Consider the following 25,701-nt stretch of genomic DNA (forward strand, 5'->3'; position numbering starts at 1 on the left):
TTCAATAATATGACTGGCATTAATGCCACCCATATATATGTATAATTTCAACCCTCCTTGTTACTACAAAATGCACACAAATGTTTTACTGAATTTATAATACCTTAAAGAATTATGTCAAACTCAGTATATTGTGCTTATATACTGCTTAAGAATCTTTTTTTTTTTTTGAGACAGGGTCTCACTCTGTCACCCAGGCTGGAGTGCAGTGGCATGATCACAGCTCACTGCAGCCTTGACCTTCTGCTGGGCTCAAGTGATTCTCCTGCCTCAGTCTCCTGAGTAGCTGGGACTACAGGTGCAAACCACCGTGGCTGGCTAATTTTTTTATTTTTTGTAGAGAAGGAGTTTTATCATGTTGGCCAGGCTGGTCTCAAACTGCTGGGCCCAAGTGATCTGCCTGTCTGAGCCTCCCAAAGTGCCAGGATTACGGGCATGAGCCACCACACCCAATTTTTTGTTTGTTTGTTTGTTTGGAGACAGAGTCTTGATCTTGTTGCCCAGGCTGGAGTACAGTGGCGTGGTCTCAGCTCAGTGCAAACTCTGCCTCCCAGGCTCAAGTGATTCTCCGGCCTCAGCCTCCCAAGTAGCTGAGATTACAGGCACCCACCATTACGCCCAGCTAATTTTTTTGGTGGTGGTGTATTTTTTAGTAGAGATGGGGTTTCACCATGTTGGCCAGGCTGGTCATGAACTCCTGGCCTCAAGTAATCCACCTGCCTCAGCCTCCCAAAGTGTTGGGATTACAGGCATGAGCCACCACGCCCTGCTTAAGAATCTTAAATGAAAAAAATTCCTTTGCCTTTAAAACAAATGCATAAATAATTTCCTAAAGCAGAAAATGAAGCAGCTTTTAGATCTTTCACACCAAGGGTTACACTGAATTATATTAAAATATAATTAAGACAAATAGCTTAGAAACTCTTCAAATGTATTCTGGGAACCTGATTTGTAAAACTGTCATTTTCTAGTCAGAATACATAATGCTAATACATAATACAAATAGCTTCCCCAAATATGTCAGTCCATAAGATTTTTCTAACAGCCCACTAAATTTATAATATTACCCCAGAAATATCAGCAAAGAAAAACACAGACTTCACAAAATTCTATGAAGACATATCCAAAGAAGGATTCTAACTAAAACTGCCTAGCTTGGTCAGCATTTGTAGGTATGTGACTGTCACCTTCATGCAGGGGAAGCCAGGTCTGCATCTTTCACCACTGTGCCCCCCAGAGCTAGTCTGGCACACAGCAGGCTCTTAATATTTATTGAATAAATGACTATGACCCTGGGTTCAAGTCCAACTTTAGTGGTTACACTTACGTCTGCAGTGCATTATTTTTTGCATTAATAAGGCTCTCGTCTTGTATCTTGTCAAGTATTAACAAGGCACATTTTTCATGACCCTAATAAAGAAAAAGAATGATAAGAAATACAGGACAGAGACACAGAAAAGTTACTGTGAAATTTCTTCATTATGATTTAAATTGAAAATGAATTTCCTCTGCCTAACAACATTCTATAGAGCTATTTTCTGAGTAATTTTTTTTTCTTCTCAATAGGGAATGGGCTCCAGACACTCTAAGAGTCCTAATAGGGTCTATTAGAACTTGGTTAACATAAGCCTGATCTAAAATATTAATGCTGCTAAGATAAATTTTAAAATTAATCCCCAGAGAGGTAAAGCAGATGCTAGTTTAGCTAGGCCAGCTGGTAAGTAGGGAATAGAATTCGGAATATTGTCTGAATCTTACAACATTTAACATACATCAAAAGTCCCACCTCCTATTTCAAGACATCAGTTACTACTTCAATTATCCATTTATCCTTGGAATTCCCATTACATCTATTATCCATATCATTCATCATCATTAATTGCCTTATACTGTGAAGAAACCCTATTTCAGGAAAACTCATTCTTTTCTTCCTTGACCAGTGGAAGATCTCTCTCTGTACCTTATGAAAATAGATGGTTAATAATCTTTGAAAATCAACTGAGGAGTCAGAGACCCTTTCACAATTTTCTTCCTAAGCCCTTGCTGACAAACATGTGGCCTGCAGAGCAGTCATATTAGTATTACTGAGAGTTAGAACTGCTGAATCTCAAGCTCTGCCCCAGACCTAATAAATCAGAATCTGTTTTTTCACAGATCTCCTAGGTGATTCATTTGCATGATAAAGTTTGAAAAGCATTGCACTTATATTCACCAAAATACTATACCTTGAAATAAACTTCATAAAGCTGAGCACTTTTTGTGGTTCCCATGGGCTTCCCAGAGCATGAAGTGAGAAAATGCAAGCAATGAAAGGAATGTCTGAGACTTCTGGTACCATATAGGTAACACTGATAATATTTTAACTACACTGAAATAAATCACCGCCATGGGTGCTAACTGGCATCATACTATAATGCCTTATATGGGAGACCGTTAAATATAATTTTAGAAATGTCCATGGAGGTTTCATTCTGATGCACTGCTGTTGGAGGGTAAACTGTTGTGACCTCATAAGAGGGCAAGTTGGTCTAAAAATATTTATATCTGGCAGGGTGCGGTGGCTCACGCTTGTAATCCTAGCACTTTGGGGTGCCAAGGCGGGCAGATCATGAGGTCAGGAGTTCGAGACCAGCCTGGCCAGCATGGTGAAACTCTGTCTCTCACAAAAAATATAAAAATTAGCCGGGCATGGTGGCGCGTGCCTGTAGTCCCAGCTACTCGGGCTGCTGAGGCAGGAGAATCGCTTGAATTTGGGAGGCGGAGGTTGCAGTGGGCCAAGATGGCACCACTGCATTCCAGCCTGGGCAACAGAGTGAGATTCCGTCTCAAAAAAAAAAAAAAAAAGTATATCATTAGACTCAATAATTCCACACTTAGGAATTTATCTTAAAGTAATGAGTAAGGTTGTTTATAAAAGATTCCTCTGCAATAAGCATTATTTATATAGGTTGAGCATACCAAATTCGAAAATCTGAAACAAAAAATGCTACAAAATCCAAAACTTTTTGAATATTGACATAACACTAAGATTTCTGGATTTGGGATAATCAACAGGTATAATACAAATATTCCAAAATCCAAAAAATTCCTAAATCTGAAACACTTCTAGTCCCAGCCATTTCAGGTAAGAAATACTGAACTTGTACTAGCATATAATTGAAAACAAGCTATTTGTCTAATAATAGGAAATGGGTTGAATAAAAGATGGCCCATTCCTAAGCTGAAACACTACAAATCTAAAATACCATAAAACATGATGTTTAAAAGATATTAATATTATACGATTCAGCAATAAAACCAAATTTTGTAAAATCATATGTATGACATAAAAGATAAATTATATATATATGTAATTTTACATAATTTATCTTTTCTTTTTTTTTTGAGATGGAGTTTCACTCTTGTTGCCCAGTCTGGAGTGCAATGGCGCGATCTGGGCTCACCACAACCTCTGCCTCCCGGGTTCAAACGATTCTCCTGGCTCAGCCTCCTGAGTAGCTGGGATTACAGGCATGCACCACCACATCCGGCTAATTTTGTATTTTTGGTAGAGACAGGGGTTCTCCATTATGGTCAGGCTGGTCTCGAACTCCCAACCTCAGGTGATCCACCTGCCTCGGCCTCCCAAAGTGTTGGGATTACAAGCATAAGTCACTGTGCCCGGCCTAAAACTTATCTTTTATGGAAGAAGGAATCTTGAGCAACATGTGAACACACCACTATTTGAAAACAAAAAAACAAAAAAACATTTTTCTGCATTGAACTATACACCAGAAAAAAGAGGAGAGGGTAGAAATACACATAGATCTGTTTATTTGCTTCACATTAGTGTATTTTTTGGCTGTGTTACTACAATGTCTTCAAATGGAACAAAATGAAAACAAGTAAAACTGCTTATACTTTGCAAGCCACCTAACTAAGGTCCTAACTTTTATGTAGGTACCAAAATGTGGTACAACAACCAGAGAGACAGATACAATGGCAGCATCAAGACAGACAGACTACAGCAAGAATGCAAGTGGCAGATGCCATGAAAAGCATGTTCTCATCATTTGTGTTGATGAAGATATGCTTCTTCATCAACACGAATGGGTTATTGGGTCTGTCCTTTCCTTCTCGTCCTTCAATTCCACTTTCAGTTGACAAGACCCTGGGAAGATGTACATTCTTAATTAAGAGCCATGCTACACAGTTCTGCAGTAGAATTTCAGTGGTGTTATTACTGTTATTATTACAACATGAAGTAATAATATTTTAAATTCAATTACATACTTTACTACAAGCCAAATGTAAGGATGTATTCAAGTCCTTATCCTTTACAGTCAGATCAGCCTGGGCACTGTTCACCAAAATATCTGCAGAAAAAGCCCAAAAGAGGGTTACTTAGATGAGATGCTGATCACATGCATTTTGAAGACGTCACTACAAACACAATAACATATTTAAATTAGTACAGTTCACATAATCATATTTAATGTTTTTAAAGAAAAAAGGGAGTAATTTATTTTCATATTTGTGCTATCCAAGGTTAACAGGCACTAATTTTAACTGCTTTTACAGTTCATTATTTCCAGTTAAAATGATTATGTTGTCATACTTGGTTTCTAAATGTTGAGAATTTCATTGCAGAAGGGCTGGCTCTTTGACAAGGTCCACCAAGAATCAAAAACAAGAAACTGAAGACGCTTGAGCAGGTAGAATCAGGTGACCTAAGTAAAACTGCTAATGGCCTTTTTCCATATGTATATACTATGAGAACAACTGATTTCTTGATTTGATATTATTTTGGTTTTTGGATGGGCACAAGGGCAAAGTCCATACAACAAGCACATACCCACAGCGCCTGCCTGCCCGTTCTCAGCAGCCATCATCAGTGCTGTTTTCCCTGAATTGTCTACTGCGTTCACTGGAGCACTGTGACTCAGAAGAAGCTGCAGGCACTCCACATGATCAGCAAACGCTGCCGCATGAAGGGGTGTCCTAAAGATTTAAAACAAGTATCACTTGAGTTTCCTTTAAACTTCATTCTCATTAGTTACTGCCCAAGAAACATGTACATGGTGTTGTCTTAAGGATTTAAAACTTCTCAGTTTATAGACATAGTGATCAGGCCCCCTCCCTCTAAAGGTCATCCAGGGTAGACACTGAAGTATCACATACGGGACTGGAAACTCCTAGATGTGGGAGTGGGGTGTGTGTTGGCCCTGATAATGAAATTAGCGTCTTTACTGACTCTTTAATCTTAAGTTCCAGTGAGTCTACTTTTATCTTTGAGATAGATACTTTCAAAATTAATGCTTAAGTCTGTAGGTAATTGGCAGATTAAATAAAAATTTTAAAAGTCCATCACATCATCTATTGTGGTTGCTTAATTTCTTTTAAAGGATAATTTGGCATTATTTATCAAAATTAAAAAATATCAACCCTTTAACCAATAAATCCAATTCTAGGTTTTTCTCTCTCAGATACACTTGGTTATGTGTACAGACACATGTTTTATTTATTTATTTATTTATTTTTGAGACAGAGTCTCACTCTGTCGCCCAGGCTGGAGTGCAGTGGCACAATCTCAGTTCACTGCAACCTCTGCCTCCCGGGTTCAAGTGATTCTCCTGCCTCAGCCTCCAGAGTAGCTGGGACTACAGGCATGTGCCACCATGCCTGGCTGATTTTTTGTATTTTTAGTAGAGATGGGGTTTCACCACGTTAACCAAGATGGTCTCTATCTCCTGACCTTGTGATCCACCCACTTCGACCTCCCAAAGTGCTGGGATGACAGGAGTGAGCCACGGTGCCTGGCCCAGATACATATATGAGAATGTTCGCCACATCACACTTTGAAACAGTAAAATATTGGAAACGACCTAAATATTCTTCAATGGAGGGCAGGATGAGCAAATTATAGCATAGCCATTCAATGAAATAATATGCAGCTTTTTTTTTTTTTTTTTTTTTGAGACGGAGTCTCGCTCTGCCGCCCAGGCTGGAGTGCAATGGCCGGATCTCAGCTCACTGCAAGCTCCGCCTCCCGGGTTCACGCCATTCTCCTGCCTCAGCCTCTCGAGTAGCTGGGACTACAGGCGCCCGCCACCTCGCCCGGCTAGTTTTTTGTATTTTTAAGTAGAGACGGGGTTTCACCGTGTTAGCCAGGATGGTCTCGATCTCCTGACCTCGTGATCCGCCCGTCTCGGCCTCCCAAAGTGCTGGGATTACAGGCTTGAGCCACCGCGCCCGGCCAATATGCAGCTTTAAAAAGAACATGGTATGGAAGGATCTCCAAGATATACTAAAAGTAGAGCATTGTTACAGAATGCTACCATGTACAAAAAGAATATATGGATATATACATACATATGTATATATGTTTGTAGATATGCATAAAAAATATTTAGGAGAACATAAAATTTGTAAATAACAGTGTATAGTAGCTTTCTCTGTGGAAGAAGCTAGGGATTCCAGGCTTAGAGGGAAATTTCTTTTAATTATACACCCTCTGTAATATTAAAAACCATGCTTATCCATTATTTTTTCAATTAAAAACATGTATGTTTGGCTACTCTGCAACTGCAAAGCAGAGGCTAAGATTCATCAAGATAAAAGGCATGCCGTTTTAGATTACTTACCTGCCTTTGTCATCTCTACAACTGACGATACTGGAATCTATGGCCCCAAGCAGCAATGATGCACAATTCCCATGATCATTGATTCTAAAATGAAAATGGGTTTTAATGTAACAATCTCACTCTTTTAAATTATATCAACTCCTAACCCATCTTCCTATGTACTGTATATTTGACAATCCAAAGCATTTTTTAAAAATCGAACGTAAATATTTGTGGTATACGTTTCATTGGCATACACTTTGTAACCCCTAGCATTACTTCAGAACCTCTATATCCAGGTAGAAGTTTATTGCACTTATACAAGATACCACGTTAGGCGTTTTGGAGATATCAAAGTGGAATAGACATGCTTCCTTCAGATTTAAAATCTTTCTGACCTTTGGGAGGCTGAGGCGGGCAGATCATGAGGTCAGGAGTTCGAAACCAGCCTGGCCAATATGGTGAAACCCAGTCCCTACTAAAACCACAAAAATTAGCCAGGTGTGGTGGCGCGCACCTGTAGTCCCAGCTGCTCGGGAGGCTGAGGCAGGAGAATTGCTTGAATCCAGGAGGTGGAGGCTGCAGTGAGCCGAGATTGTGCCACTGCTCTCCAGCCTAGGCGACAGAGCAAGACTCCGTCTCAAAAAACAGAAAGCAATAAACAAAATAAAATCTTTCTGACTCTTTTTAACTTATACTTTCTTTATTGATCTACTTTATGCCTCCAATATCTTTCCAATTAAATGACTCAATTTCATATAAATGTAAAGACAAAGCGTCCTCAGGTCTTGGGCCCCCGGGCTAACCATGGAAGCCCAGTTGAACACAGACTCCCAGGCTGACTATGGAAGTCTGACTTAAAGTCACTGGATCCTCTAAACAATGGCTCACTATTGAGACTGGAGCAAAAATTAAATTTATCAGAAAAGGGCTTACAACATATGAAAGATAAAGAATTTCAATATATGAAAATTTGTCCTAGTGTGAAATGTCTTTCTAACCATCTGTAGGCATACTATTGTCAACGCTGACTTATTTTTAGAATTTGGCAGACAAATGTGAGTTATACCTGAAGAGTTCTTCACATGGGTAACGCACCTCTCACTTTACCCCTTCACGAGACTTCCCGAGGGTGGCATCTGTGCCACTTTGGAACTGTGGCACTCTATAAAAAACTCCGGGAAAATCCTTAATATTTTGCTATCAGATCTACTTGTCTTTAGCAGCAAAAATGGAATATTTCAGTCTTATCTGTAATCTAAAAGCTTTTTTTCCCTTCAAAGCAACTTTTCTATGTGGAGTTAAAATAATTAAAGCTACACCATTAACTCTCATCTTTTCTACTTACATTGCACAGTGCAGTGGAGTAAAGGGATTACCGATAAATTTACGAAAACATTTTTGCTCCAAAAGTACTTCTATACAGTTTTCATTACCTGCAAGAAATAAAAATAATTTAGGGAGTTTCCAAGAAAGAAATTTTGTTCAACCCAATCTGCTTTTTCCGTAGGTATTGAGTTTTTGGTTTATGAATTTTCCTGAATGGGCTGAACATTCATTCTCCAAGAAATAAAATTAACAAAATGCCAAAATGTTATTAACTATGTTAACAGGTGTTCTGAGACTTAATGAACAAATAAAACAATGAAGGCCATATGGTCTGGTGAAGAGAGATAGAGAAGATGACTCATTTGCAAGCAGAATATATTCTGTTTTACTCTCAGCTCTTGAAAGATAGATTCCTCACATAGGCGTGCTTCAATTTGTCCACATTTATAAGAGGAAATGTACCTTTCACCCATACAAATACTTCCACTTACAGTTATGCATTCTAACGGACACATGAAACTGATTAGTAGAAAACAGTATTTGAGATAACGCATGTGAAAAGGTTTTGACTGTAAAATACTATATGTGTTTTAATTGACCCCAAGAACAGTTCTTGGCACATCACGGGCATTCACTAAGCACTATTCAAATAAGTAGATGAATGAATATGTGAGATTATTTTCAACAAAATGGTAGGTAGTTTCCAAATCAACTGAATTTGAGTTAAGTAAGGTCCTAGCTGTCAGCTTACTTGTTATGTGATCTGAGGCAATTTACTTGGGATCTCTGAGCCTCAGTTTCTCACATATTCAAAATTGGACAAGGAATACCTGCCCTACCTATGTCACAGGATGGTGAGAACTTTACTCAATAAAGAGCCTCAGTGTGGTTTGTGACGTTCTATACAATTGTAAGACAGATCTTGCCACATGGCATTGTCTCCCAGGAAGAAGGGTGATGGTTCCCCAGCCTGACTAAGCGTTTTCTCATTACAGACCTGGTTAAAACAAAAAACAACAACAACAATAGTCTCTGTGGTTCTCAATCATAAGGTGGGAAGGCATTGCCATTTTGCTTTGGAACACAGATTGTCCTGAAACCTCTTCTCGGTTGAACTCAGTGCTAAGTTAGTGAAAGTTCCCTTATGATCTACCTCAGAATGATGTAGCTGGGACAATTTGAAATATTAAAATACAAATCAAACTTTTCTTGTACCTAAAAAGAGAAAAGGCAATATTGCTTTTAGGCAGATTAAAAAGCATATGAATTAATAAATATAAAAAAAATGGCAGTGGTCAGGCCTGGTGGCTCAGGCCTATAATCCCAGAACTTTGAGAGGTCGAGGCGGGTGGATTACTTCAGGTCAGGAGTTCAACACCAGCCTGGCTAATATGGTGAAACCCCATCTCTACTAACAATACCAAAAAAAAAAAAAAAAAAAAAAGGACCTGCATGGTGGTGCCTGTCTGTAGTCTCAGCTACTCGGGAGGCTAAGGCAGGAGAATCGCTTGAACCCAGGAAGCAAAAGTTGTGGTGAACCAAAATCATGCCACCAGCCTGGGTGACAGAGTAAGACTCTATCCCTGGGGAAAAAAAAAAAAAAAAGCTGGCAGCTTCAGGCAAGTTGTATAATTTAGCCTTCCAACTAACTACATGGAACCCTCATTCAAATAATCTCAGACACCTCAACTCTTCCAAAGGATCTAGCTTAGGGTAGCATCCACACATAGCATTCCTTAAGTGGGGACTATATGAATCCTAGTTTAAGAGTCTGTGCAGGTAGGACTGGAGATGACTGAGCTCCTTTCAATATTTCAAAGTACCTAGTAAAAAGGAGTCTGGGAAGATGGGAGCTTGAAACTCAGTCCTGGACAAAGGCTGCACTGAAAGTGTGAATGGCTTAGGAGAAGACTGCTCCTCCTCCCCTGCCTGTACCTGGAGAGGCCTAGGAACACAGACACGTCTCACCCTGAACCCTGAGGAGAGGATCTGGTTTGCATCAGGTTTGCGGCCCGCCATTATAATCAGCACTCTCACTGCATCCTTCTCCTCTTGTAGGTTCTCCAGTGCCAGAGCGCTCCCACAGCTTGACCCAGATGGGGGTCACCCATTAGTAGGTTAAAAAAAAAATCACTATCCTCCAGTGGCAGGAAGGGAACAAAACTAAGTAGAGGAAATAGAAAATTTGGCTCTTACTCAGGCAGAATGAATGAAAAAAAGAGGACTGTGATGAAAACACACTAAGAGTTCTTAAATTGATATAATTAGAACACACACACAAATGCCTTTTGTGGAACTATTAATATTTTCTAAATTAAAATTTTAATTGACTGATTGAAAATGTAAAAATAAAATTATAGAAGCAAAGTAAAAAATATATGGGAAAATATCCATATAATCTTAGGGGTAGGAGACCTTTTGAAGAAAGACTGGAAACCTGGAAACCATAAAAAAATCTGATGGATTCAAGTACATAAAAGCTCAAAATCTCTACTTGGAAAAAACATCCTAAACAAGGAACAAAAATATTCGTATTTCTAAGACATTCATATCATTCAACATTCATTCATATCACATTCATATCACTAAGACAAGGTGCTCCTACAAGCATATGAGAAAAGATAAATAGCTCAATAGGAAAAAAGTGAACAAAGGATGGAAAAAGTAATTTCCAGAAGAGGAAACACAAATAGCCAGCGTACTATTAGATAGTGAAATGCAAACTGAAACAAGAAGATACCTTTTTTGGCCTTCAAATTGACAAAAATTTAAAAGGGTGATATCATTCTGGGTTGGCAAGCGTGAGGAAAAACACCAACTTTTATACAAATGTTTGGTGGAATAATGAATTTTGATATCCTTTTTGCAAAATAATATAATTTATTAAAATTAAAAAATATATAAGCCCCCTTACTCAATAATTTTATTTCTGGAAACTTATCTGACAGATTTTGTGGTACCATAATACGGACATGCACATTGCTGCATTGTTTGTAATAAGAAAAAAAAAATCTGAATGTCAATCCACAGAAACCTGGTTGAATAAATAATAAGTTCTGGTATACATATTGCTATGAAATAATATACAACTATTACAAGATCAATCCATATTGATATATATTGACTTGTAAGAATATCTGCAATACAATTTTAAACACCAACAAAAAAATTATAGAATGGTTGCTATTTTTTCTATAATTCCAGTTTCAAAAAATAGATACACATTCATTTGTAATTATTTATATTCTCAAAGAAAAAATTATGAAAGAGATACACAAAATTACATTAGAAAGTAGGTTTAGAAATGGAAACAATTTTACTTCAGATAGTTCTGTACATTGGAATTGGTATAATTAGCATGCATTTTTAAATTAAAATAAGTGAAATATAAATTTTAAAATCTCCCAAATAATAAGTACAACAAAATAAATGGGGAATATGAAACATAACAAAGAAATACCAAAAGATGAATCATGCATCTACTAGTAATCAATTGTGACAGGTTATTAAATTTTATATATATATATGTGGTTTTAGTTTTATTATTTTAATCTCTTGTGGGATCCCTGGTTATATTACATAGATCAGAAACTCTGAATAAAACTGGTCATTTAAGCTTATCAGTTCTGATTACGGTTATGTGTTAATGATTAACTAAAAGGGGAAAGTGAACTTTTACTCAAGGCATCACAGCAGCTGTGGAGGGGTGAGAACTATTAAAAAAACAAACAAACAAAATACACAAAAAAGATATGTTGGATGCAGAAAGATTAGAAGCCACGGTTTGCAGAATTACACAAGGCTGTCACCTCCACTGAGCTCACAGGGGTCATGGGGTAGGAAGTCTAGTGGAATCTGTCAAATGATAAGCAACTCACCATTGTAACAAGCCCAGTGCAGTGGCGTGTAGCCTTGGTTATCTTTGAAACAACAGTCCTCCTCAGAAAGAGCCATTTGGAGCAGCTCGCTCAGCCACGTGGCATGGCCACGAGCAGCTGCATAGTGCAAGGGCGTCCTCCCTCTGGAATCTTTACAGAGAATTGACACTTCTTGTTCCAGCAGCATTTGCACACATTCCTCGTGTCCTGTCATAATCTGATGCATTGCAATTAAAAACACAAAACAAACCTCAGAAGACTAAGGAAGCAAAGCAGTTGGCTAAGTGAGGCTGGGCTTAGAGCAAGTGGACATATGCCTGGGTCTTTAAGGAAGGCAGACTCTGTACTATTTCAAGGGCAGAAGTCAGGACAACCTCAGCAAAATTCATAACAGAAAAATCTGTGAACATCAGCATTTTCCAAACATCTCTTGCCTTTCCTGACAACCATGAAAGATATGATGTGGCCAGGTAATCCCAGCACTTTGGGAGGTCGAGGAGGGCAGATCACGAGGTCAGGAGATCGAGACCATCCTGGCTAACACGGTGAAACCCCGTCTCTACTAAAAAATTACAAAAAATTAGCCGGGCGCGGTGGCGGGCGCCTGTAGTCCCAGCTACTCAAGAGGCTGAGGCATGAGAATGGCGTGAATCCGGGAGGCGGAGCTTGCAGTGAGCCAAGATTGCACCACTGCACTCCAGCCTGGGCGACAGAACAAGACTCTGTCTCAGAAAAAAAAAAAAAAAAAAGAAAAGAAAGATATCATGATGCAGTGGTAAACATCAGTTTTAGAATCAGGAAGGTCTAAGTGAAATCTTGGCACCCCTGTGACAGGTCAGTTCGCCTCTCCATCCCTCACTCTATTCACCCATATATAAGAATAGTAATAACAACTTCACAGGGTGTTGTGAGGACTGAGATAACAGATGCAAAGGCTCTCAGCTTGTTGTACAGCCTACAGGAAGCAACCGAGAAATAAAAACTATGATTGTGACAATGATCACGTAGTGTTCCTCTTCTCTTCATTTATCAGTGTGCTTGGTACCAGCCCAAAACAGCAATTGTATGATTTCTGCTTGTATTCACTTAGTTTATTTGGCATGCTTTAAAAAACAGTTCAGCAGGTGCAAGTGGTCACGCCTGTAATCCCAGTACTTTGGGAGGTGGAGGCAGGAGGATCACTTGAGCCTAGCAGTTCGAGACCTGCCTGGGCAACATGACGAAACCCCATCTCGACAGAAAATACAAAAGTTAGCTGGGCATGCTGGCATGCACCTGTGGTCCCAGTTACTGGGGGGAGGCTGAGGTGGGAGGATCGCTTGAGCCCGGGAGGTGGAGGTTGCAGTGAGCTGATATCATGCCACTGTACTCCAGCCTGGGTGATAAGAGTGAGACAAAAAAAAAAAAAAAAAAAAAACCAAACACTTCAACAGATGTGTGCAAATAATTGTCCATAGGATACATATTTTGGCATTATTTGTAAGGACAAACAATTAGAAATAGCATAACTACTTAAAACCAGGTAATCACTGAAATAAACTATGACACTTGAACACAATGAGGCATTAAAAATCATGATGCAGAAAAAAGTGACATGTAAAAAGGTCCTTGATATACTAAGAGAAAAAAGCACATTCCAAATGACATCTTCAGTATTCTCTCTTTAAAATCTAAAACAAATCTATATATAGAAAGAAGATTGGAGATAATATACACCAAAAAGTGGTTATCTCCAGGAGGTATGATTACTGGTGATTGTGATTTTCTTCTCCGGGCTTTAAAAAAAATATTCTGCAAATTTTCTGTGATATACATGTATTTTGTAGTCAGAAAGCAGAACCAATTTCACCAACAGTAGGTGTTCGTGCATCTATTATCACAATCTAACATGAAATCTTAAGAGCAAAACCTTCCATTATTTTGCCTTTGCCAAGGATTTTGTAATTTCTTTTGGACTGAATAAGGTTAATTGGTTATATTAGGAAACAGCCTTTTTGCTAAAAATTCATAGAAGGAAAAAAAAGAAAACAAGCTCATTAAAAAATGGCTTGACTACAGCTGAGAAAGATGTACATACCCCTCTGTGTAAAGCTGTGCATCCTAGGATGTCAACAGTGTCTACGTTGGCTTCCTTTTCAAGTAACAACGAAACAGCATCAATATGTCCATATGCTACTGCAAGCATCAGTGGTGTTCTAGACAGAGAGATAAAGTAGGCTTTTAAAAAGGAGATTTAAAAAAATATTCATCACTACCGGTAGGAGGACATTCTCTTTCTCTCTCTCATTCTTTTCCCCTCTCCTCTTAACAATTGCTCAATAATTTCGGAGCATCCCCAGTTTGCTATACAATATGCAGAACAAGCTATCTGCCTCTGCTCTAATGGCCACATGGAATGTTGTTGGTGGAATGATCCCTAGCGATGAGACAGGGGAAGCTTCCTTTTCAAAATATTCATGTTAATCCCATCATTTTCAGACCCATGTAGCATTTACTAGATATCAAGGGCAGGAAGAATGTGTATGCAGAAGCCCATCCTGCTTCCATCAGAGCAGCTCTACTTTGTGGTATTCTATGTTGGACTTCTGCTAAAGATTTCATTTAAACAAAGCTTCTTTCCCTAAAGAAAAGTCTAGCAAGTCTCAGGGAAAGAATGAAGTGTTGTGATGCAAGAGGGAGGTGAGATTCTGACTATGACACTAATTCACATGCCTGGGGCTAGTCACTGCTGACTTTTGCTCTGCATTTCCTATTTGTAAGAGAAGATTAGGTGGGGAATACGCCAACAGAAGGAAATTACTTTGAAAAAACAAAGTTGAGGAAGAAAAGACATCTGAAGGATTTCAGTAATAGAGATAACCTCATGAGGTCTGTCCTATTTATTAATTAGAAAATAGCAATGGTGTAGCAGCTTCAGAAGAGGGTAAAAATGGGCGGAAAGAGGGAACAAAGGAGAGAATATAAATAAGAGCTGGGAAACATGGCCACAGCCCTTAAAAAGGTGATTCTTTCATCAAGACATGTGCACACCCACCCCTTCATGCTTTTCTTGGATATACACACTGTAACTTAAAGCCACCTCATTAGTCCAGGGTCCTGGCCCAAATATATTACCCCAACTTCTCAGTTCCACAGTCAGCCTTGTAATGATTTAACCAACCAGGTAGCTGTTGTGATTGAAATGTCAACCCAAGGCCACGTGTGAGTGCACTTACTGTCCTTTGGCATCTTTCACATCGACCGCCTCCGGGTTGTCTGCAATTTCCAGCAACAGCCGTAAACACAGTGTGTGACCATTAATTACTGAAAAAGAAAACAGTGTACAGTCTTTTAACAGAACAACACTACACATATCTCTCCCAAGTGACCTTTTTTTTTTTTTTTTTTTTTTTTTTTTTTTTTTTTTTGAGATGGAGTCTCGCTCTGTTGCCAGCCTAGAGTGCAGTGGGGCAATGTCGTCTCACTGCAATCTCCACCTCCCAGGTTCAAGCAATTCTCCTGCCTCAGCCTCCTGAGTAGCTGGGAGTACAGGTACGCACCACCAGGCCTGGTTAATTTTTGCATTTTTAGTAGAGACAGGGTCTCACCATCTTGGCCAGGCTGGTCTTGAAATCCTAGCCCCAGGTGATCCACCAGCCTCGGCCTCCCAAAGTGTTGGGCTTATAGGCGTGAGCCACCAAGTGACCTTCTGAGACAGAATCTCACTCTGTCATCCAGGCTGGAGTGCAATGGTATGATCTTGGCTCACTGCAACCACCCCCTCCCGAGTTCAAGTGATTCTTCTGCTCAGCCTCCCAAGTAGCTGGGATTATACGCATGCACCACCACTAATTTTTGTATTTTTAGTAGAGATGGGGTTTCACCATGTTGCCTAGGCTGGTCTTGAATTCCTGGGCTCAAGCAATCCGACTGCCTCGGCCTCCCAAAGTGCTGGGATTACAGGCATGAGCCACCGTGCCTGGCCCCAAGTAACATTTATTTAGACTTCAAATCAGTGGTTTTCCATTGTTGCCACTGGATCCCCCTCAGCTTCTAGCTCAAGGTAGTTTTGGGCAGAGTGCCTCTGTGTTAATCTGTCTTCCCCCTTCTTCCCAGCAGGGTGCTTTGATCCCCGCATTCCTTTTCTAGTTCCTGTGTTGAGGGTTTTTTCTTACACTTAGGGTCCTTTCTTATCTCCTGTCAGGGGACTAATAATCTCTCCCCACTAGTCAGCTCCCCTTTTTGTTCCTCTGAGTCACCAAATTCCATATAATCATCCTGTATCTACCCTGTCTCCAACGCTTTTAAAAAGAAGAAGGGAGAGAAGGGAGTGGAAGGAGATGTGGGGAGCAGGAGCAGGATGGAGGAGGAGGGAGGGGAGGAAGGAAGGAGAGAAGTGGAGGGAAGAGGGGAGAGGGGCAGCAGGGAAGGGAGGAGGGAGGGTGGGGCTGCCTCTTCTCCCAGGTCGTGTTACATTCTGAGGTAGATATTCAGAAGAGGTATTCCTGCAATAGCCCTGACGGATGGATGGTGGCAGAAAACAAAACCTCACGCCGGCAGGTTGTGCACGCTCCATTCGCTCACTGCTGAGTGAAGGTCCCTCAGCCCTGCGGTCCCGGAACCACAGCCGGCGCTTTCTCTGACTTCCCAGGCGTCCTCGTGCCCGGCCGGGGTGTGACTGGGCTCCCTGGGAGCCCTTTCCTAGGCCAGGTCAGGCCTCCCCCTGCCTCTCCTCATCCAGCGGACTGAGTGGGTGCCAATGTGGGCAGGAAATGCGGCCCCCACGCGGGGCCGGCCTGGACCGGCTGGGGCGGGAGCACGGGACGCACTCCTGTGCACACCAGTACCAGGCAGCTTTAGAAGGCTGTGGTCACACAGGGGCTGGGAAGCAAACCTGTGACGATCACCTCCAGCTAAGCTGCTTTCTGCCAGGCTGTTGAATGGAAACCAAAGCCTTATGATAGGCATCGCTTCCCACTCAGGGAGTAAGATGAGAGCAACCGTGGTTAAAATTCCAAATGTGACCTTCTCTCCTCTCTAACAATGACAGTACATTGGCATTTGCCACATTATGGATGTGGAGACAGAAGGGAATAGACGCCACTATGTGAGGCTGATAAAGACTCTCCTAAGAGCTGCATTTTACAGACCTTTTATTTGCTTGCCAGCCACGAGAGAATGCTAATTTAACAATGATACATTTTTTCAGGGACAATACATACATATTAGAATTAGCTTGCATTCATCAACAGCACCCAAATGAACTACAGGAATAATATGTGCATTTTGTAGACCATTGCATTTAGCTCATTCTCAGCAACATTCCATTTGTGTATCTCGGGAGGAAATTCTGCGGATTGGAGTACAGGTAATATGTAGTTGCTGCTGCTGTTATGTCTTTTGTTCTTACAATTACACTAAATCTGCTACCATTGGTGAAATAGGCAAGAAGTTTAATGTATGGCTAAAAGGAAATGACTGGGAAAGGACTGACAGCTAAATACTGCAGACGGCAAGCTCATGAAGATGGAAAAACAGCATATTTTGACTGGTTCCTCTTTCTGTAGCAACTTAATACTCTAAATAGTCATAATCACAATAGTGCAAGTGACATTTGATACTTGGCTAAACATAAGAAGAAAAAAATTATCTAACTTCATATCACCCAATGTGTTAGACAGCAAAACAGTTTCTACAGTTGTGTGTGTGTTTTTTTTTTTTTTTCCACACAGAGTCTCGCCCTGTTGCCCAGGCTGGAGTGCAGTGGCATGATCTCGGCTCACTGCAACCTCTGCCTCCCGGGTTCAAGCGATTCTCCTGTCTCAGCACCCCCACCCCAAGTAGCTGGGACTACAGATGTGCACTACCACACCCAGCTAATTTTGTATTTTTATTAGAGACGGCGTTTCACCTTTTTGGCCAAACTGGTCTGGAATTCCTGCTGGGATTACAGGCATGAACTGCCATGCCCAGTCCCTCAGGGAAATTTAAGTTCCCCTGAAGTTTGTAGCCAAACTTAAATTCTCATTGGCTTCCTACACACTACATTTTTTCCCCCAAATTGTCTTCTAGCAAAAAGATGCGAACATCTTTAGCTCTGCTGCCAAGTTCAGCTTTTTCTCAGACCAGCTCAGCCTCTCCCTGGCTGTGAGTGACAACCATTTTTCACACGACTCAGACTACAGCTGTCACTCCCACTATCTGTGCCAAAACCTCTGATACTCATCCTGGCTCTTGCTCCTCATAGTGCTCCGAGGATTTGAAACTCAAAATATCGCCTCTCAAAAGAGTTGAAAAAGATTTTGGGTAAGCAGATCCTCAAAGCACACGCTAAAGCTTCTGCACAGTAGACATTTTGTGAACGGTCTGGTGACAGTGTCTTTTTAATGAATGAGAGGAGGAAAATTCAAGCTGAGTGAGTCTTCTTGACCACTAGGGGGCTTCATTGGACCACAACCCATATCACACTGGCAAATGAGTGTCAATGCTTGTTCTTCATTGTTTACCTGTTTATAAGGGTGATTTTCCACCATCAAAGTAGGCCCTTTGTTATTGTCAGGAATTATATAATAACGAAAATAGGATGCTTCTCTTAATAATAGGCAACTAATCTTTAAAAAAGGAGGACAAAATTTGAATTTTATAATAAGAAGAAGAATGGCTGCGGAGCAAAATGACCAAATGGGATGAGAAATAAGAATTTATAATTCAACCACACCACCTATTACTAACCCTATGGCTAAAGTTTTTTTTTTCCAGCAACAATCATTTCCAGGTAAATAGGCAACAATCAGGTTTTTTCAACCTCTGTATTGTTTTTCTTCAGTGGCTTGGAAATTCAAGAACGTAGATGGAAATGGTTCTACAAGGTCTATCATTCTGGGAAAATTTTCCCAAGTAACAAGAATCATAAAGTCTTTTTTGAAAAAGTATCTTCACTTATTTGCTTCCTCAATACACCCATTTCACCAAGTAAGACAGTTATTTCTCTTTACAAAATGTTATCCACTACCCTAATCAAAGGCTGATATCACTGAATTTCCTGAGCTCAAAGGTATCTATGCCTTAGCTGAGCTAGACCTTCCATATTACCCTTATGTCTGTGTATATATCTAGAAGTGTCCTGACACAGTTTGTCATGGGCATGGGAGAAAATCTCAGAAAAGGCAAATGACTTCCTTTTTGATATATACATGTGCTTTTAAAGCATCTTGATTTTTACTTCGATGTGAAAAAAAGCTAAGTAATCATTTAGGCTGGCAGAATGATGTACTGATTAGATTGCTGCCTTATGATTCCTTATATGAAATAGCCCTGAATACATTAATATGAATATGAAATAGCCACAAAACCTGCTATTGGTTTTGTGCTTTCAAATACTGTTTGATTTTGATGTGTTTTGTTCTATGTAACTTATTCTGAAGATTGCATTACACCTTGCCCTTTGTTCAGAATGTTTTGTGGTAGCTTTTAGCCAAAAGTTCTGAACTCTCCTTTGAGTTAAGAAGGCCAGAGCACCTGGCCAGAGAACATCAATCACCTCCAAGAGGATAGCAGGCCAAAAGCATTTTGGAAGTGTGGAAGTATGTCCCATGTGGAAAGAAAATTGATATTATTTTAAAAACTGGGATGAAAGAAGATGCTGCTTTCCTTCTATTAAAACTTATGAACAAGCCACAAAACTAGGGTAATCGGATCCTTGACAAGACCTACCTGAGGCATGAAGTGGGGTTCTTTTGGTTACATTGTCTTTCACAAAGATGGACGCGCCCTGATTGATAAGTGCTTCCACACATTCTGTGTGTCCTTTAAAGGCAGCCAGATCCAGAGCAGTGCGGCCTTTCTCATCCCTGATGTCCAGGTCCACCAGCGACTGCAGAAGGACTTCCAAGGCTTGATGGTGCCCATTGTAGGCCTGCAAAGAAGAAACCAATGGCTCCCATGCTTGCTCGCTCACCTCAAATCCCGCCACAATCCACAGGAGGGGCTGGGCTTCCTGGGCCATGGATAGAGACCACTCCCAAGAGCATGTCAGAAAAACACTTGGAATAATTATTAAAACACAGGCAAGCTGGAGAGTTAGACTGAAACACTATAACACACAAACCTCATAGTTCCATATGAGTTTCATGTTCTCTTTTGTCACATAATTTGCTCCAAAGGCACTGAATGTATTAATGTATTCTTATATTTATATCTACTGATCTAATTGTCTAATATAAACTAACAGCTGAATGCATTACCATATTCTTTTACCTGTCGGTTCAGTCCTAAACATATTGGCATAATCAGAATTTTTTTTCCAGGAGTCTTTTCTGATAACAAACCTGGGTAAAAAAATTACCAAAAACATATGGACTTCGAGATACAACAGAGGCATATAGACGTTCTGTTATAGGCCAACTCTTTATTAATTCCTAACTGTGTGACCTTAGGTGAGTTTCTTAATTTCACTTAGAGTTTGTTTCTTCCTCTATAAGATGAGAGTAATCAGAGCTGCCTCCTAGGGTTGCTGTGAAGATGAAATTGCATAGGCTTTGCATAATATCTTGCATGTAGCTAGTGCTTTTCTCCTTTATTTCTTCCCTTGATTATAATGAAAAGCATTTCATTATAGAAACAATTATGGAAATATATTCCATGTAGCAGCACTAAGTTCAGACCTTTTATGAGGTCCTAAGCTATGTTAAGATTAAGAGGCTTGTCAGACACAGTGGCTCACGCCTATAATCCCAGCCCTCTGGGAGGCTGAGACAGGTGGATCACTTGAGGTCAGGTATTCGAGACCAGTTTGGCCAAAATAGTGAAACCTCATCCATACTAAAAATACAAAAATTAGCCAGGTGTGATGGCGGGTGCCTGTAATCCCAGCTACTCAGGAGGCTGAGGCAGGAGAATTGCTTGAACCTGAGGCAGAGGTTGCAGTGAGCTGATATCATGCCACTGCACTCCAGCCTGGGTGACAGAGTGAGACTCTGTCTCCAAAAAAAAAAAACAACAACAAAAAAAGAGACTTCATACCACCAAAACACAAAACTAAAAGTCTGAAAGGTAATTTTTATTGCGTCTGTAAGTTTAAAAATGTATTAGCACCTCCCCACCCCCACCTCTCCACACACAGGCAAAGGTACACTGAAAATAAGAGAAGGGAGCTAAGGTTATATGGGGTGAAAACGGGGATGGGCGGCATGGTCAAGAGCAGCTGAGAAAACTGTTCATTGGTGGCCTGACTCTGAAACTACAGGTGATAGTTTAAGAGAACATTTTGAGAAATGGGACACATTCACAGGTTGTGTGGTAATAAAAGACCCCCAAACAAAATGTTCCTGGGGCTTTGGTTTTGTGATCTAGTCTTGTGTGGAAGAGGTGAATGCTTGACCACATAGGGTTGATGAGCATGTAGAGGTACCAGAGAGCTATTTCTAGGGAGGATTCTGCAAAGTCTGCTGCCCAGCTAACAGCAAAGAAAATTTTTGTTGGTGGTATTAAAGAAGATATAGAGGAATAGAATTTGAGAGACCATTTTAAAAGGTATGGCAAGACTGAAACCATAGAAGTTATGGAAGACTGGCAGATTGGAAAAAACGAGAGGATTTGCTTTTGTAACTTTTGATGATCATGCTACAGTTGATAAAACTGTGATTCAGAAATACCACAATATTAATGGGCATAACTGGGAAGTGAAAGAGGCCCATTCTATACAAGAGATGTGGTCTGCTGGATTGCAGAGAGGTTGTGGAGGTGGATCTGGCAATTTTATGGGTGGTGGAGGAAACTCTGGAGGTGGAGGAAGTAATTTTGGCTGTGGTAGAAACTTTGGTGGAAGAAGAGGCTATAGTGAAGCTGGTGGCAGCAGAGACAGTTATGGAGGAGGTGCTGGTGGGTGTAATGGATTTGGAGGTGATGGTGGCACCTACGATGGTGGTCCTGGTTCTAGTGGTAGAGGGGGCTATGGTGGTGGTGGGCCAGGATATAGAAACCAAGGGGCTAGATACGGTGGTGGGGGATATGATGGTTACAATGAAGGAGGAAACTTTGGTGGTGGTACCTGTGGTGGTGGTGGTGGTGGGAACAATAATGATTCTGGAAATTATAGTGGGAGACAGCAATCAAATTTTGGATCCATGAAAGGGGGTAGTTTCGGTGGAAGAAGCTCAGGAAGTCCCTATGGTGGTGGTTATGGATCTGGTGGAGGAGTAGTGGATATGGTAGTAGAAGTTTCTAAAAACAGCAGAAAAGGGCTACTGTTCTTAGCAGGAGAGAGAGCGAGGAGTTGTCAGGAGAGCTGCAGGTTACTTTGAGACAATCTTCCCAAATGCATTAGAGGAATGGTAAAAATCTGCCACAGAATGAATGATCATCCATAGTCAGAAAAGTTACTGCAGCTTAAGCAGGAAACCCTTCTTGTGCAGGACTATCACAGCCACAGTTTGCAAAAAGTCCAGCTATTAATTAATGCAATGTAATACCATTTAGATATACACTCCTGAGGTCTTTTATTTGCTGTAGCTTTATTTTTTTCTTTTTCTTTTCAAATTACACCAGGTATATTGTCCTATAAATTGGGGTAGTGGTATGAGGATTAAAAAATTAAGGCATTTTAAATTTTCAATATTTGTGTAGTTCCGTTTTTCTACATTTTAGTACAGAAACTTTAACAAAATGCAGTTTCGAAGGTGTTTCCTTGTGAGTTAACAAGTAAAGAAGATCATTGTTAATTACTATTTTGTATGAATTGTGTTAAAGTTAACTGTAAAGAAACAACTGCTGACTTACAGTTTAAATGGAATCTATTCTCCCCATTTCCAAACCATGATTTGAATGGGCACTGACAAGTGGAGAGAACAGATATTAGTATGTTTGCAATGTGTGTTTTAGATAAATCGGACTGGGTATTTAAATTAGCATATTTGTGAATTTAATAGCATTAAGATTACCTTCAAATGAAAAACAAAAACTCAGAATTCAAAAAAAGAAGAAGAAGAAAAGAAAAGCCTGATTCCAGTGTCTTCAGCAACCAAATCTCCTCTTATGTCACCTGCACTTTTTATTTTTCTACTGCAGCTATTACTCAAGACACAATTTGTTTGAAAAAAGGCTCAGCATAGACAAAAGACTAATTTCTTTAATATATAAATAACTCTTGGAAACCACTTTAAAAACTAGGAAAATATGCAAAAGGCATGAAAAGGCAGCTCACAGAAAAAGAAATATAAAAGGTCAATAAATATGTGAATATGTGAAGAAATAAGCAAATTTTTAAAGTACGATTTTTCAACTACCAGATTGGCAATGATTAAAGTTTGGTCATGCCCAGTATTAGGTAAGACACTGAAAAAAGCAATCATACACTCTGTTGGTGAGAGTATAGATTGGTGTGACATTTGTGGAGGGTGGTTTAACACAATCTATCAAACTTTTTAAAAAGAGAAACGAAGTTGCAAACAATACGTAAAGCATGACCTCATTTATATACAAAGCAAATATATCATATATATATAGACTTCTATATTTATAGAAGATTTGTACAAAGATACAAAAGAAGCTATCAATGGTAGTTATCTCTACAACCAGGAAGTAGAGTAATAAACACATGGACTTATTTTACCTTATCTTTTAAAATATAATTTGAATGTTTCTTCCTGAGTGTGTGTTAACAATGACAATAACAAAACTGGATTGAAAAGGAGACATAAGAATTAAGAGTACAGATACATTAAACATTTTTTTCTCATTACATTATTTTTGTGAATGATTTTGATTATGTTACATATTAAACCTATATATCATTTATAACAGGTAGTATAACAACTCATTCTGATGAATCCCAAAAGTATATCCCAGTCCCACTTCTCCCTTGACCTCTCAACTGCCTACTGATGTTCCCACTTGAATGTGTAATAGGCATCTCAAACCAAAATCTCCCTCCCAAAACTTGCTCCATCTGCAGCCTTTACCATCTCAGTAAATGGCAACTTTATTCTTCTAGTTGTTCAGGCCCCAAACCTTACAGTTGTCTTTGTCTTCCCTACTGTTAAACCCAGAGTTTTGCCTTGAACAAGGAAGGGCTCTGGGATAATAGGGCCAATGGGTGTTGAAAAATAGCCCTTCCCCTCCTTGCTGCCCTAGTATAGGGAAGTGTCTGTGAAAGCAAGGGACACATTTGCGAACTCACACAGAGGTGTCATTAGGTTCTCAGGTATCTGGAAGGAATCTGGTCTAATTCTCACAAAGTGCTGTGTCAATGCCAATTTCAGGGCTCATCATTTCTATTCTATCTTTAAAATACATCCAGAATCTGTCTACTTCTCACTGCATCACCAACCTGTTTTGCCAGGATTACAGCAAAAGCTTCCCTTCCTATCCTTGTCCCATTGCAATCTGTTATTAATGCAACCATTGGGTGAAATCTTTTAAATTCAAGTTGGGTCACATCCCTCCTTGCTTAAAACTAGCCTATGACGTCTTCCCTCACTGATACCAACATCCAAAACTTTCCACGACCGATCAGGCCCCCAGAATCTGGCCTCCCACTCCCCTCAGCTTCAGCACGTCCCCTCACTCACTCTGTTCCAGCTGCACCAGCCTCCCTCTCTAGTTAAATAGCTGCATGTCCTGTTCTGGGCCACCGCATCTGTACTTTCTGCTCCCTCTGTCTGGAAAGCTCTCCCAGTAATTCTGCTCAAATATCACCTTATCAGGGGGGTTTCCCAGAGGAGCCCATGTAAAATATAAAATAGGCTCTGCCCTCCACCTCACACATACCCCCAGATACTCTCCACCCCACTAATCCTGCTTTCTTCTGCTTCATAGCACAAAACAGATATCAATGGATATCTGTTACATATCTATTGATTTGCTTATTGTCTGTGATTGAAGGGACTTAATGTGGATTGTTCCTGCTGTATTCTAGAATCATGCCTGGCACACAGTAGACACTCAACACTTATTTGATGAATGAATGAATGAATGAATATAATGACTACTATATTTATTACTATTTGTGGTAGAAACATATTTTTTAAATAGCAATTATTTTTTGAGGGTTTTTTATGTGCTGGGCACTATTTCAAACATTTTAACATAAATCCCAAACATCTTTTCTTATAGATGAAAAAACCAAAACAAGCAATGTTAATTATCTTGTCCAAAATCACTTAGTTAGTAAGTGATAAAATCAGGATTCTGAACCCAGAATCTGTCACTACTAAAACTCATGCTTTTAGGCGCCATCTTACAATTTTCCCCAGTAACTCCATTTAGTTGACTTCCAAACAAAATAGTCTTGTCTCTATGTGGAATAGAGACAAAAGACAGAATTGAATAACAAATATTGAATCAGAAACCTAAACCCTTTCTATAGAAGGCTCAACACAGAAATGCAGTGGCTTGAGCGGAGCTATGAAGTGAGAAGGTACACTTCCGGGACTAACCTTTAGACTCATGCTCTTCTACTACACACACTGCCTGGCTTGAGACAGGAGAATACATTTGTAAAATAAATTGCTAATACGTAGTCTAACTTTCTTATCTGTACTTGTTATGCAAACCATAGCTGCACAGGATAGTAAGCCTCTATTCTAACCCAAACTCTGAAGCAATAGCTAACTTTTATGGAGCACTTGCTGTATGTCAGGCAGTAATGGGCATGCATTGCCTCACTGAATTCTCACAACAACCCATGCTTTGCTCCTGTTATTCCCATTTTGCCCAGGATGACACAGAAGGGCAGAGATGACACCCAGTTCTCCCATGGTTACACACCCTAATGTGGAGGAGCTGGGTTTCAAAGGTGGACCAGGCTGACTCCCGGAGCCCAAGCTGTGAGGCTTTTCACTAGCGAATATGGAAAGGGCGCAACATGACCATAGGCTACATGTTCCCTTAACCTTTTATTATAGGAAATTCCAAAC

General features: G+C 40.0%; 1 protein-coding gene and 1 pseudogene across 6 annotated transcripts in view; one reads left to right on the top strand and one right to left on the bottom strand.

Annotated features, from left to right (window-relative positions):
- Positions 1-25,701, bottom strand: part of LOC105468161 (ankyrin repeat domain 44) — a 325,806-nt gene that overhangs the window by 12,288 nt on the left and 287,817 nt on the right. For 5 of the 6 annotated variants that reach the window (XM_071073123.1, XM_011718206.3, XM_011718203.3 and 2 more), the window contains exons 18-26: positions 19,502-19,703; positions 15,025-15,112; positions 13,887-14,004; positions 11,810-12,026; positions 7,951-8,038; positions 6,624-6,707; positions 4,835-4,980; positions 4,273-4,355; positions 1,328-1,410 (exon numbers count right to left, since the gene is read on the bottom strand). In XM_071073123.1, the coding sequence (XP_070929224.1) occupies positions 1,328-1,410; positions 4,273-4,355; positions 4,835-4,980; positions 6,624-6,707; positions 7,951-8,038; positions 11,810-12,026; positions 13,887-14,004; positions 15,025-15,112; positions 19,502-19,703 (1,109 nt within the window). Of the gene's footprint in view, positions 1-1,323; positions 1,411-4,272; positions 4,356-4,834; positions 4,981-6,623; positions 6,708-7,950; positions 8,039-11,809; positions 12,027-13,886; positions 14,005-15,024; positions 15,113-19,501; positions 19,704-25,701 lie in introns of those variants that run through there. The other variant, XM_071073124.1, reaches the window with a different exon arrangement.
- LOC105468275 (heterogeneous nuclear ribonucleoprotein A3 pseudogene) lies at positions 19,792-22,062 on the top strand (annotated as a pseudogene).

The sequence above is a fragment of the Macaca nemestrina genome, chromosome 11 (genome assembly GCF_043159975.1).
Source record: "Macaca nemestrina isolate mMacNem1 chromosome 11, mMacNem.hap1, whole genome shotgun sequence".
NCBI classification, from domain to species: Eukaryota; Metazoa; Chordata; class Mammalia; order Primates; family Cercopithecidae; genus Macaca; species Macaca nemestrina.